Source organism: Penicillium samsonianum (genome assembly GCF_028829775.1).
Source record: "Penicillium samsonianum strain IBT 33392 chromosome Unknown utg000007l_segment0_segment0, whole genome shotgun sequence".
Classification (NCBI taxonomy): Eukaryota; Fungi; Ascomycota; class Eurotiomycetes; order Eurotiales; family Aspergillaceae; genus Penicillium; species Penicillium samsonianum.
This window is the reverse complement of record NW_026643265.1, coordinates 3,194,575-3,206,529: the sequence shown is the minus strand read 5'-3', so window position 1 is coordinate 3,206,529 and position 11,955 is coordinate 3,194,575. Positions and strand designations below refer to the sequence as shown.

Below are 11,955 nucleotides of genomic sequence, written 5' to 3'. Positions count from 1 at the left end.
TTTCTATCTGTTCATTTCTCATATGACTCGTGACCAAACATTATAAGAGAATAAATAATAAGTCATCCAAATTACCAATTCCACCTGAGTCTAGTTCATGCCAAATCCTGGGGCCTAGCTCCGAGCCCTGAATTCAAATAATCATCGAGAAATCATCACATCACATCACATCACATCACATCACATCACATCGCACATCGCATCTCTAGTCGAATCCATAACTCCCAGTACCAGGCCCTAAATTATCCCACGGAATAGAAGTAGGACCAATCCAATTCTGCGGGTGCATCTGCCCGAAACTGGAATGCATGGTGTGGTCACTAGAGCTCGATGCAATAGTTGGCACGGGCGATCCGGATTGCGAGTGTGGGTGCGAGATGGCATAGTTGTCCTGCATTGTCATTCCCGGGGAGAGGTTTGACATTGAGAGTGGGATTTGGATGCTTGGTAAGAGGTGGTTGTGGGACTGGGATTGGATATTGGCTTGGTTTTGATGGTGTTGGACTTGGGCTTGGACTTGAGCCTGGGCCTGGGCCTGGGCTTGGAGGTGGGATTGAGAGTGGGTGGGTGATCGGGGGTTGTAATTTGTTGAGGCAACGTCGCTGGTTTGTATGTTAGTCACTGGTCCGGGGGTGGGAGTAATTAGGGAAGGGCGAGGTGTAACTTGGACATACATCATCTGTCGAATTATGGGAACAGCCTTGCTGCAGAAAACACTGCGGACTGAGAGAGAGGCGAACATATCTAGTGCTTGATTGAGAATATCTTTGATCTCTTCATACTCGGACTGGCCCTCGGGAATAAGCAGGATGACAGCCAATGTGACTGCAGCGTGGAACGCGTGGAAACTGCCCAGTCCGCTGGTATACCATTTGTACGGCTTGAATGATTGTGTTTCGAGGAGAGTTTCAAAGATGGAAAGTGAAGCCTTGGCGGAAGCGATGCACTTTGCTCTTGTAGAGCAAGTTTCAGGGGTAATCTCGCCTTGTAGGTACCGGCAAAGACCAGGGCGGAGGAGGAGAAGGAGAAGTTGATGGATCTGACTGTAGAGGATGTGGTGGTTGGCTTGATGGTGAATGGGTAGGGGATTGTTTGTATCGAGTGCATAGCGAGCCTCGACCATTTCACGGACGGATATGATTTCCGCTTCGAGGTGGGAGGTGGTGAAGCGGGATGTATTTGGGTAGCTGAATATTGTTTCACAAATCTTGGAGGAGATTTTGTATAGTCGGAAATTCAAGAGGAGGTAGGTCACCTGTGTTGGGCGGGGAAATGTTGACAGTGCTGGCCTTTTTAAGCTTGGGCTGGTAAGCAGGTCAACGTCGTCAATGTCTGCGGGCATCTTCACGTCTTGCGTTAGAGCCTGTTGATCGAGACTCCCAAATGCTGTGTTTTGGATGGTGTACAGCATCATTAATCCTGCCCAGACCCGTCGTCGCTCTTCCCGCTCGATTGGCCCAAGAGTAAACCGCTCTGGGTCTAAATGGCAACCCATGGATATTGCAACATGATGCGTGAATCCTAACAATGTCCAGATTGGTAGACCGCGGTGAACTCGGGCATAATTTATGAGCACTAAGGCTTGTAATGAGTTGATCGAATGTCGGGACATCACGCCATCGGCGGCGAGGCACTGCAACGCGGCAGATCGATACCGTGCTGATAGCACTTTGATATTGCGGCTGACCGTTCGCTCTCGCCCCAGATCAGACAGCAAAGGATGATCATCATCGAGTGCGCTTACAGCGATAGCAAGGATGGAGAATAGCAAAGCCAGCCATGATGTAGACACACTGCCGGGATCATGGCAGAAATGCTGATACTCGGCTTCGAACGTCAAATCGTGAAGAATATGGAAAACCTAACGTGATGTCAGCCAACGTCCTTTCAACTTTTTTCCACATGACGTACCGATGAAAAGACCTGAAAATAAACATCCTTGAGAGTATCACAATACCGGCCAGGCGGCAGGATCGATAACAGCTCAACACGCGAGATACTCCCATTCCTCGCCAACGGGATCTGCAAATCATCATCATCCTCCGGGATATCCGAATCTAAATTCGGCAAACACTCCGAAGCGGGGCTCCTCGCCACTAAAGACTCCCACTGCGAAGCCAGTGGCACATATCGTACATGACCAGAAGGCGAAGTATGGAGCTTACCAACATTATCCAACATGGGGCCGAGCGAGTCCCATGTCTCAGGTTCGGAGAAACTACCAGCTGCACTCGTCCCACCTAGTGGCGAGACCGCGCCACCGGTGGGCGTACCAGCATGCGAGGTCATCTGCTTCTGGAGCAAGGCTTCTAGATTCCGAATTCGTGCTAGCAGTTCGTTCTGCACTGCGCTGTCGCCGGGCGATGACTGCTCAGTTGAAAGTCGCGGTTGGCCGAGGTAGACGCAGTCTTCGGCGCCTAGGCCGCGCCGAACGCATGTTTGACATGGCCGGCCGTCGCGCGAGCATCTGATCTTTCGTGTTCGGCAGGCCTGGCAGCTGATAGGGAGGCGCTTGCCTGTTGAACGGGATGAGGCCATAGATGTAGGATGGAGGTCGATGCTGCGCTGAAGTGAAGCGGCGCAATCACCTCCTCGTCTGTGGGGTTGTGGAGAGGGAGCGCAAATATTGTCGAGCGGAGAGGAGCTGCTTCTCGGGAAAATCGAACAGCCGGTTTCAAAAAGGGGTACTCCGCGATATAAGTTGTGGGTATGGATCGATGGGTTGTCGTCTGTTCATGGGTAGGAAAATAGAAATAAGAACCCACACTGGATGAGCGGGGATATCGACGTATTCAAAGTTAAGATAAAAAGCGGAATTGTCGATGTCTTCTATACTTTCGATTCAATTTGTAATAGGAGGCAACCCTTTTTTTTTTTCGAAGCCACATGGGGTTGCGTCAATGGGAGTGAACACATTAGCGGCATACTTATTTGCCCCTGTGTTGAAGACAGAAAAATAATAAATAATGAATTATTATCGAAAAGGTCTAGGGTTTGACCTGGAGGTGACAACATTCCCTAATACGGGGAGACCGATGCACGAAATCCTTCTATAAGGTAAGTTTGATCTCTGAGCGATCAGAGAGAAAGGGTTTAGCGGATGTACATCCGATGCTACTAACAGAATACAGTTTAGACTGCAACATATCACTGGGATTGTTTAGTCCTAATAAGGCTTTGATACACCTGTAATCCATGGTTCACTCGTTGCTCGGGCCCTCCGAACCCATCTCGGCTTGTGGATATTCCTCAGGAGGAAATTGCGAATATACTATATGTTTTTTTGTTTTTTACCTAGTGATGCCAACTCTAGTGTGTGTGCGACACCATCATACGTATATTGTATAACTCGTTCAAACCGAGGTGCCGTTGCCACTAGACGGGGCTAAGCCACTTTGCCGATCCTTCCCCCTTGCTTCAGCTTATAATGAACTGCGCAAATAATAGGACGATTACTTGTACTGGTTAGGGCGATTTTCCTCAGCCACATGCGCCATGACGACAATCCCCCCTGTCTAATAGTCCATACTTAGAACAAGGAACTCCCGAGGTCCATACCTAGGTAAACGTGAAAATTCTGATTAACTTTTCAGCTCCCCGGAGATGTCACTGTCAGTTCCAGTGATTCGTCAAAGCTTTGAATTGTTTATTTTCTTAATTTCTATAGAACCCATACCCCGGTACCGCTTCGAAGAGTTAACCAAATTTTACCAAGAATTATAGCACATCATACGCATCTGATATAAGATATTTGTCTGGTATAAGGTAGATCATTTAAGGGACAAGAATACGAGAATAGTATATGTAGAATCCTTCCTCCATATTCCCATTGTGCGATCGTTTGGGGGCTCGGACCCTCCAGGGCTCTCGTGTTCCTGGCTCTCGGGAATCCGGTAACGTTTAACGTTGAGCTAGTTAAAACTGCTAACTTCCACAGGCTGATTCCGAGGCAAACCGGAAGAGATTGCCGGAAAATAGAATAAAAAATAAAAAATCAAAAAATCCATATACCCTTGAAAACAAACAAGAATGGAGGTGAAAGAGTAGTATACTAAAGTACGTGGCAAATAGGCAAATAGTCTCCCGATCTCAGCATCCAGGGGAGCTAACTGTTTTAAATAACCACACGTGGTTCAGGATGATCATCGGTAGAGATCATCCCAACGCGTGGCGATAGAGTTTCTGGGACAATAACCTTGGAACCATGGATGCAGATGCTGGCCAGGAACCTTGGAAGGGTTCAATGGCTATGTAGAGATGCTAGAGTTACTGGTCGATATTCTAGTACCGGCTCAGGGCCGAGAATGACAGCATGCCAGTTCGGCATAATCATCAATCATCGGTCAAACGGCGAACAGCGAACGCCGAATTACTCCGTCAGTCTGATCTGGACTGTTCTAATTCTCCATGCTTGTCTGGTGGGGAACCCAAGGCTGAAATGGGGGGCAAAACACGAGCTGCGTTCCATGGTTTCTCGCTTGCTTTAATTTAAATACTTCAGCCTAATACATATGCAGCCTGACAACCGCTTGTTTTACTTCGTGGCTTCGGTAATTCTGGGAAGGCAAATTAAAAAAAAAAAAAAAAAAGCCACAATCAATTTAACCTCCAGTCGGAAGAAGGGGTTGCAATGCTGCTATCTTGCTGTTCTTTTGAGTTTACAACACGGTGAAGACCTCTGGAATATTTGGATACGGATTGGGGTTGAAATTGCATTTGTATAAGCGCCTGGCTAACCCCCACAGTTTAGACTGCCTTTGCTGTTTCATGGGTGGATTCATGGGTCGATCCATGAGTCGATTCAATGTGCTGCGTCTCACCAACCACACTAATCGCACGCTTAGTTCCTTCGTCCTGATTCACGACTCGGTCACCAAACGCAGCAGCCACTTCTTCGAGGGTCTTCTGCTTGGTTTCCCTGAATAAGGTTAGCTTCTCATTTCTTTCATTTCTTCTTGTATCTCTCTCTCTTCGTCTCTGATAAAACAAGTAGAACGGAAATAGACCAGCGACTTACGGGAAGTAAAAGTAGGCGATCACTAAGAAGAATGCAGAGCATACTACAAAGACGTAATAGTAGTTCTCGTGAATGTTGGCAAAAGCACTGGGACCAGCCTCGGTGACTATTTTCGGGTGAAGAGGTTAGCAATCGCATACATGGAACCACTATCTTTCATAATACTGAATGCCAAACATACTTCCAACATTAACGATGAAGTGAGATGCGGCGGCAAGACCCATCACCTTGCTGCGGAGAGCAATAGGAAGAACCTCGGCTCCATACAGCCATGTAGTACTGTTGAGCATGCCATCTAAAAAGGGGGGAAACCACAGTTAGCGATAAATCCTTGCAGCCCTCGTCCGAATCCGTACAATAGCAAACCACAAATAGGTAGATTCCAAGAATTGCGAAACCCTTTCCGATGCGGTTGTCTGTATGCTGGAACTGCCTCTGCATCACCGCGGCGTAGATTTCAATCAGGACAACACCAGCCAGTCCGGTGATCAACATCCTGTGGACGGTTAGCGGCAGGCATGCGAAATGATACCTCGGAGAATATACTTACTTCCGACGTCCCCATTGGTCGGTCATGTACATTGTAGTGACCGAGTTGGACAAAAAGGCCATAGTACCATAGACACCAGCCAAAGCGAGGATCGAGTGTGATCCGATTCCAAGACCCTTGTATAGAATAGCTGAGAGATATATATTAGCTTTCCAACAAACCCAACTCTGGCATCCGCACCCAGAACTCACTCTGATAATACTGAATAACATTGACACCCGTCAAACTCGTCATCGTCTGCACAGCAATAGACCTAAACGTCCAAGTCAGTTCCAAAATCCCCAAACACACAACCCAACTAGAAAGAAAAAGAAAACTCACACAAGCACCCGATGTCTAAACAATTTAAAGATCTCCCGGTAAGAAGTCATCTCCCTCTCCATCTCATACTCAATCTGCGCCTTCATAAGCCCAAACTCCTCCTCCATCTCATGGAGCACAATCCCACGGCGAATGCGCGCAAACTCGCTGCGCGCCAGTTCAATCTTCCCATGGCGAATCAGCTGGCGCGGCGAGTTAGGCATGAAAGTCGCAAGACCAATGAACATGATAATCCCCCATGGGATCTGGATGCCCAAAGGTAGGCGCCATTGGATGGGGCCGTAGGGTGCGTAGCTGCAAGCGTAACCGACCCAGTTTGACATCATTGTTCCGAAGGAGATGCCGCAGCCAGAGATTCCGCCGATCAGACCGCGGTATCTTGGATCTGAGATTTCGCTCAGGTAGATTGGGACTGTTGCGACCATGCCACTAGGGGTGTGTTAATATGGAATTTGGCCAGGTGTTTATAGATCTGGTGTAAAGTATGTGTGGCTTACCCTACTGCAAAGCCGGCTAGCACGCGGCCGGCGAGGAACATGCCGATGTTGATGGAGGCGGTTTGGATGACGGTTCCGATTGTCACGATTATGCACATCATTTGCATGAAGCGGATGCGGCCGAGTCGGTCGCCGATGAATGTTTGTGTTAGGGCGCCAAGGGCTTCGCCGGCAATGTACACGGCCACAACCTAGAATGGTCAGTCCCTGGGTCTGATTTGCCGGGTTGGAGGTTAGATGGCTGGTTGGCTGGACATACAGCTCCTGTGACGCCATTTGATGGCTTTTGCATATAATCAATCCAGCTTTGGTGAGCAATCGCTAGTAAATCGTTAGTTTGAGTCGGAGACGTAGATTTGTGGGTGATTGTAACTCACTAGTTGTGGCAATGCCCGTATCGAATCCCTATTCAATCATTAGAGCTGACTTCGCGTACATGGTCCAAGATCAAATGATCTTGTAAAAAGAAATCAACCTACAAACAAGAACGTTCCTATAGCAGCAAAGAAAGCAATACTCAGCGAATACCACATTGCCATCTTGAATGTTTCTTGATTCTCCGCGGAATCAGACAGTGATATCAAGTGAGGAGAAAATGTAGATCATCAAGAACTAAAAACAAGAACTACCCCGGTATATTACTTGATCTCTGATCCTGGAGGAAAGCGGGCTACATCCGATGGGCCGAGGATGCGTCACACAGCAGATAGACAAGAGACAGACGAGACAGACGCCCATTGTCGGAGGAGATCCGAGAAGGTGATTCCTGGGGAAGCGGGGGGACTGTGGTAGGCCGTGGATACGAGAGGTCTCCACTACGAAGAATTTAACAAGGTCATTGGGATGTTTTTGAGCCGTTTAACTTCGCAAGATAGGAAGATGGCTGGTTCAAGGTCTCGTGTGGTCCCCCTGGAATGCGGGGTTGGTATCCTCGGGGTCATTCCGTGGGGGTCTACGTCTTCATACCATGGATGTTCTCTCAGTTTTGGTATAAAGTCTCCCTCTCATGTTCTACCCGGTCCAATGGAATGAAATGGGCAATTCTACTGAGAACCGGGGTACCATTTCGGGACGTCTTGGCATTTGCTTCACCCCCACGCTCGCCATCTCGCCCTTCCGTGTTTTGTCAACTTGGTTCTGCTGTGTTCTGATAATATGTTTACTTATTTTGGGAATATATGTGGACTTAATTATAATAGGTCTACTTAAGGACAAAATATCTTACGTCTCTCGGGAGGTCCTTGTCAGCCCTGGAGGTGCTCGGGGAGACCCCGATGATTATGCCAAGCTTAGATTAAGTATGATGTAGTCCATTGGTGGCTGATAGCTTCTAAATATCCTTTTGATGAGCCGCCACTAAGCCAGTAACCTCGGGGGTAAATGAAGCGAGGCACCAGACGTCGAGAAGTCTCACGAAACACTCCACTGGTAATAGTGGACCCATCTTGGGGATGGGTAGGGAGTCTTGGCAATAACCGGGGCATATAACCCACTCTGACAGTCGAGAACTCTACATAAGGGATATTTGACTGAAAGTCCCAAGAGAGCAATAGTCAGCAAGACATAAGACATGCAGTATATCACTACGATGATGAGGCAGCTACTATCAGCTCTAGTGTGAAGCAAGAATAATCATTCAACGACTCATAATCCGGTAGTCATAGATGGTGTTTTTGAATAGTTGAATTCCTATTTCATTTTTCCATTGCCAATGTCATATATGCTCCGCAAAAACAGCGAAGCACTTTGTGCAATGCAGGAAACCCAGAAGCCGAACAAGGAAATTGAACAATCTAGAAAACAAGGGCAGCACCCTTGGTCTTCTTGTCACCACTGTAAAGAAAAGAGATACGTCAGTACTGGATAGCAAAACAATAGAACAATGTGTAGATGCAACATACCCCAGCTCGAAGTGCTTGCAGCGCTTCAGGGCGAGCTGCTTCTTGGCCTTGCAAGCAGTGCACTCGAGACGCAGGACGACCTTCTTGGTGGTCTTGGCCTTCTTGTGGAAGACGGGCTTGGTCTGACCACCGTAACCACTCTGCTTCCGGTCGTAACGGCGCTTACCCTGGGCGAAGAGGGAGGCCTAAATCACAAAAGAGAACAACATCAGCAATGGCTCATGACTACCATTCTGGTGGCGAGAGCACTAACCTTGCCAGCCTTGTACTGGGTGACCTTGTGCTGTTGGTGCTTGTGGCACTCCTTGGACTTGCAGTACGTCCGGCGGGTTTTGGGAATGTTGACCTGTGCGGAGATGTCATGAGCTTTTGTCTTTTTGGTCTCGAATGAGATCAATGTCAATGTGGTTCGTGCCCCGAAATCCGATTCGAAATTAGTGCGGTCGCAAAGAGAATGGTCGTGTGGTCCGGGTCGTGGTCTTCACGGGAAGAAAGCGTGGCTGAGTAGCTAGGATTCAAAAGGACCGCGGGGTGCATCCATTGTGGTCTGCTTCTCGAATCCTCGATTTCGTCACCCAAGTGTTGTTATTGCAGGTTTCGCCACCCATTCCCTCTTCAATGCCGACTTCCATTTGCATGCTGCGAGAATCCGGTGAAAAACAGACGGTTGGGTGGTTCATAATGTGGTGTTTCGCGACGGTCGGCGGATTTGACGATTTCGAGGTCGGCCGCACAGTGGACATCACACAATCTCTCCACGACTCGAGGAATTTCGAATGGCCGGGGCTTGCAGAACACTTGACATATCTCGTAGGGTGATATCCTTACCATTTTGACTGACTTGGCCGGATAGCTGGGTGGTGGTCGTTGGATTGTCGCTTGTCGGAGGAGAGCAAGTGCGATTGTTGGGTTGTGGGATTTCACTCGCTTAGGCCCTATCGGGTGGGCGCTAACCTTTTTAGGTGTCGCCAAGAAGATTATGCTGAGTCACTCCTATATTTTATGCCTGAGGCACCCCTGACATCGCTGATCTCTAAAAGTGTTTACAGTCGATTCTCAGCAAATATCTTGTATTCTACTATCTAAATCCTTCTCCAAGTGCAAGACTGTCCCCTACTCCGTACCAGGTCCGGCCCTTCATCAATTCTAACCCCTTTTCATGACCTATCACCCACTGCCCTTGAGATGGGTCCCCCAATCTCCGCCACACATTTGAGCGGAGTTCATGATTGAGATCCTCGATCTTATCAATAAGTCCCGATGCTTTCTTCTCGAACTCCTTTGGAGAATCTGGCTCTACATCTTTGAGACCACTAGGCGCAATAAAGCGCGCAATAGTGATATGCGCAGAAGGAACGGTATACCTAGCCGCGATTGGACAGCCAGATTCAGTCACCATGTTGTAGAGATCACTCCGCAGATGGTGATATGTAAACTGATCATCTTTTCCACTATACACACTGCGATCTTCCTCGCCAGCCGCGGGAACAAAGCTCAGAGCAATAGCAGAAGTATCGTAGCTGATTACTGGCTTGACCAGCCGGGCACGGTGGGTGAGAGTGTAATTTGCCAGCTCTGCTATGGACCCGCTCATCTCAAGCGAGGAAGCGATCTCATCGATTTCAGGTCCTGTCAGTGCAGACCTGATCTCGAGCGTGGTCATGTGCAGATTACCCCGGGGTACAAGCCAGAGGCCTATGTTGTAGAATCATGGTTAGTACAGTCTTTTTCATTTCCCACAGATCATGTCTCCCACGCACCAGGTCCAATCAAGGGGCCAATCTCCTGCTGGATCTTGTAGACTAATTCCCGGATATGCTGTGGCGGGCGTGCCCAAAAGGCAAGGTTGTGTCTCGGGTCGACGATGTCTGTTAACCCTTTCTCTGCCTCGAGGACTTTGGACAGAATCTCATCTTCTTTCCATTCGCAAAATCCAGGTTGGCAGATTTGGTTTCGGAAAGAGGCAGTTCTATTGCTTCTATGGACCTCATAGACAATTTGCAATTGTTTCTGGATGGGATTCTCAGCATTTTGCTGTTGACAATTAATGACACGAGCTTACCGGGTCATTTTCAGAATGAGTGATCAATTGCTGAAACTGATTCTCAGCTGTTACATGTTGCACGGGTTCAATGGTCATGTTGTTTGAGGTTGGACTCTAATTGACTGATGATTCTAATTTGGGCCAAGGGTTTCAGCGGGGTAGATGGGGTAAAACTGCATGCAAGTGAGAAGAGAGGATATATATATACTATCTACTTTCTGGCTATCGAGTGGTAATAATACGCAAGAAGAATATTAAAGTACTTGGATCAATTGCTAGTCAGAAAATAGTATTTTTTCATATCTCAATTGTATCCAAAATATCAACTATACTACAAGTAGTTCATTATATATTGCTGAACTCTCAAGGACAACTCATTTTGAAAAATGGTGTTTCGGGGGTTTAATGCTAGAACTGGGATAATAAAAACCTAGTAAGATATCTCATCTCTTTCAAAAGTCCTAATTATGGTGTTCTCTACACTACATTGTATACATTGTCGCAAGTCAAAGTGAGGCTCCGACGCGATCAGGCAATAAGGCCACAGGCCCCCACCAAAACCCCGCCGGGCTCACATCTTCTCTCCAAACACTCATTGACAAGAGCTGTACCTCCAACTACATTCCAGCTGATCTATACCTTGCTCCACTGCTACCATTCAAACCACCGGGAAAGCCACCATCGCTTCAACATGTTGATCAAGTGAGTTTCTCAGCTCCAGCATGACCCCGTCCCCATTGCATCATCGCATGACCCCGAACTGGAAAAGGTCACCCCCAGAGCTGCAAGCTGACATTTCGCGTTCACATAGGGTCCGAACACTCACCGGCAAGGAGATCGAGCTCGATATTGAGCCTGACTACAAGGTAAACCACCCGCCAGCCTTGATGCGTTTCCGGCTCCTCCCCGCACGGAATCACTCTACCCTTCAACTGAAACCACACCCACAAGCCCTGCTATATCCACGCCCTCTGAATGCGCTTATACTGATACGGACGGTTCTATACAGGTCTCCCGGATAAAGGAGCGTGTCGAGGAGAAAGAGGGAATTCCCCCGGTGCAGCAACGACTCATCTTCGGCGGCAAGCAGATGTAAGAGACTACTCCCTGAGTTATTTTCGTTGCTTTTTTTTTTTACTGTCAAAGACAAATCCAAGCTAACAACTTGTCACCAACAGGGCGGACGATAAGACAGCCTCAGAATACAACCTCGAAGGTGGCGCCACGCTCCATCTTGTCCTTGCTCTGCGTGGAGGATGCGCTGCGATGTCCGTGTAAACGCTTTTTGTCATTTTTAGATACCATATTTCTGCAGCAATGTGAATCAGTTGAGGAGCACCAATTCTTGTCCATCCCGCATTCCATTTCGTGAGGATTCAAGCCACAGGGACCGCGGCGGAGCAATGGGATTTGAGCTTAAATGCGAGACAATATGCATACTGGGTGTTCTGGATTGGAACGTTTTTATTTGTTGCGTCCTTTTTTCTCAATGACATAAGCTTCTTTCATGGACTGGCTTCTTTTGCTATACCGTTCCTGGCTTTATTTCCGGGCTTTGGATGCTACGTATGTCTACTTCAGTATCGTTACACGTGCTATCCCGTGGGATACAATGCGAGCACCGC

At 48.0% G+C, this 11,955-nt stretch overlaps 4 protein-coding genes across 4 annotated transcripts; 1 reads left to right on the top strand and 3 right to left on the bottom strand.

Annotated features, from left to right (window-relative positions):
* Positions 1-205: 205 nt before the first annotated feature.
* N7471_012094 (Zn(II)2Cys6 transcription factor) lies at positions 206-2,538 on the bottom strand (the record flags this gene model as incomplete). The annotated part of the gene is made up of 3 exons (XM_057284813.1): positions 206-602; positions 675-1,861; positions 1,912-2,538. The coding sequence occupies 3 exons, from the start codon at positions 2,536-2,538 to the stop codon at positions 206-208; spliced, it is 2,211 nt and encodes a 736-aa protein (XP_057131079.1).
* Positions 2,539-4,746: 2,208 nt separating this feature from the next.
* Positions 4,747-6,924, bottom strand: hxt8 (uncharacterized protein; the record flags this gene model as incomplete). The annotated part of the gene is made up of 11 exons (XM_057284812.1): positions 4,747-4,918; positions 5,018-5,123; positions 5,199-5,312; positions 5,374-5,513; positions 5,568-5,697; positions 5,759-5,820; positions 5,889-6,317; positions 6,386-6,576; positions 6,645-6,706; positions 6,763-6,790; positions 6,865-6,924. The coding sequence occupies 11 exons, from the start codon at positions 6,922-6,924 to the stop codon at positions 4,747-4,749; spliced, it is 1,494 nt and encodes a 497-aa protein (XP_057131078.1).
* Positions 6,925-8,001: 1,077 nt separating this feature from the next.
* On the bottom strand, positions 8,002-10,470 carry N7471_012092 (60S ribosomal eL42 domain-containing protein). The gene is made up of 7 exons (XM_057284811.1): positions 10,349-10,470; positions 10,047-10,296; positions 9,411-9,981; positions 9,115-9,235; positions 8,540-8,632; positions 8,287-8,471; positions 8,002-8,218 (listed from the first exon to the last, which is right to left on the bottom strand). Exons 1-7 carry the CDS (start codon positions 10,424-10,426, stop codon positions 8,179-8,181), a joined length of 1,338 nt encoding a protein of 445 aa, XP_057131077.1. The 5' UTR covers positions 10,427-10,470; the 3' UTR covers positions 8,002-8,178.
* Positions 10,471-10,926: 456 nt separating this feature from the next.
* N7471_012091 (NEDD8 family protein RUB1) lies at positions 10,927-11,842 on the top strand. Its single transcript, XM_057284810.1, has 4 exons — positions 10,927-11,032; positions 11,142-11,196; positions 11,340-11,422; positions 11,509-11,842. The coding sequence occupies exons 1-4, from the start codon at positions 11,022-11,024 to the stop codon at positions 11,606-11,608; spliced, it is 249 nt and encodes an 82-aa protein (XP_057131076.1). The 5' UTR covers positions 10,927-11,021; the 3' UTR covers positions 11,609-11,842.
* The last annotated feature ends 113 nt before the right edge of the window (positions 11,843-11,955 follow it).

Coding starts and splice junctions, on each gene's coding strand:
- N7471_012092 (XM_057284811.1), bottom strand. CDS start 10,426: ATGACCATTGAACCCGTGCAACATGTAACAGCTGAGAATCAGTTTCAG. Junction 9,236..9,410: donor TTGATGAAGGGCCGGACCTG/GTACGGAGTAGG, acceptor TAAAAAGGTTAG/CGCCCACCCGATAGGGCCTA. Junction 8,472..8,539: donor CCCAGTACAAGGCTGGCAAG/GTTAGTGCTCTC, acceptor TTTGTGATTTAG/GCCTCCCTCTTCGCCCAGGG.
- N7471_012091 (XM_057284810.1), top strand. Junction 11,197..11,339: donor ATATTGAGCCTGACTACAAG/GTAAACCACCCG, acceptor GGTTCTATACAG/GTCTCCCGGATAAAGGAGCG. Junction 11,423..11,508: donor ATCTTCGGCGGCAAGCAGAT/GTAAGAGACTAC, acceptor TGTCACCAACAG/GGCGGACGATAAGACAGCCT.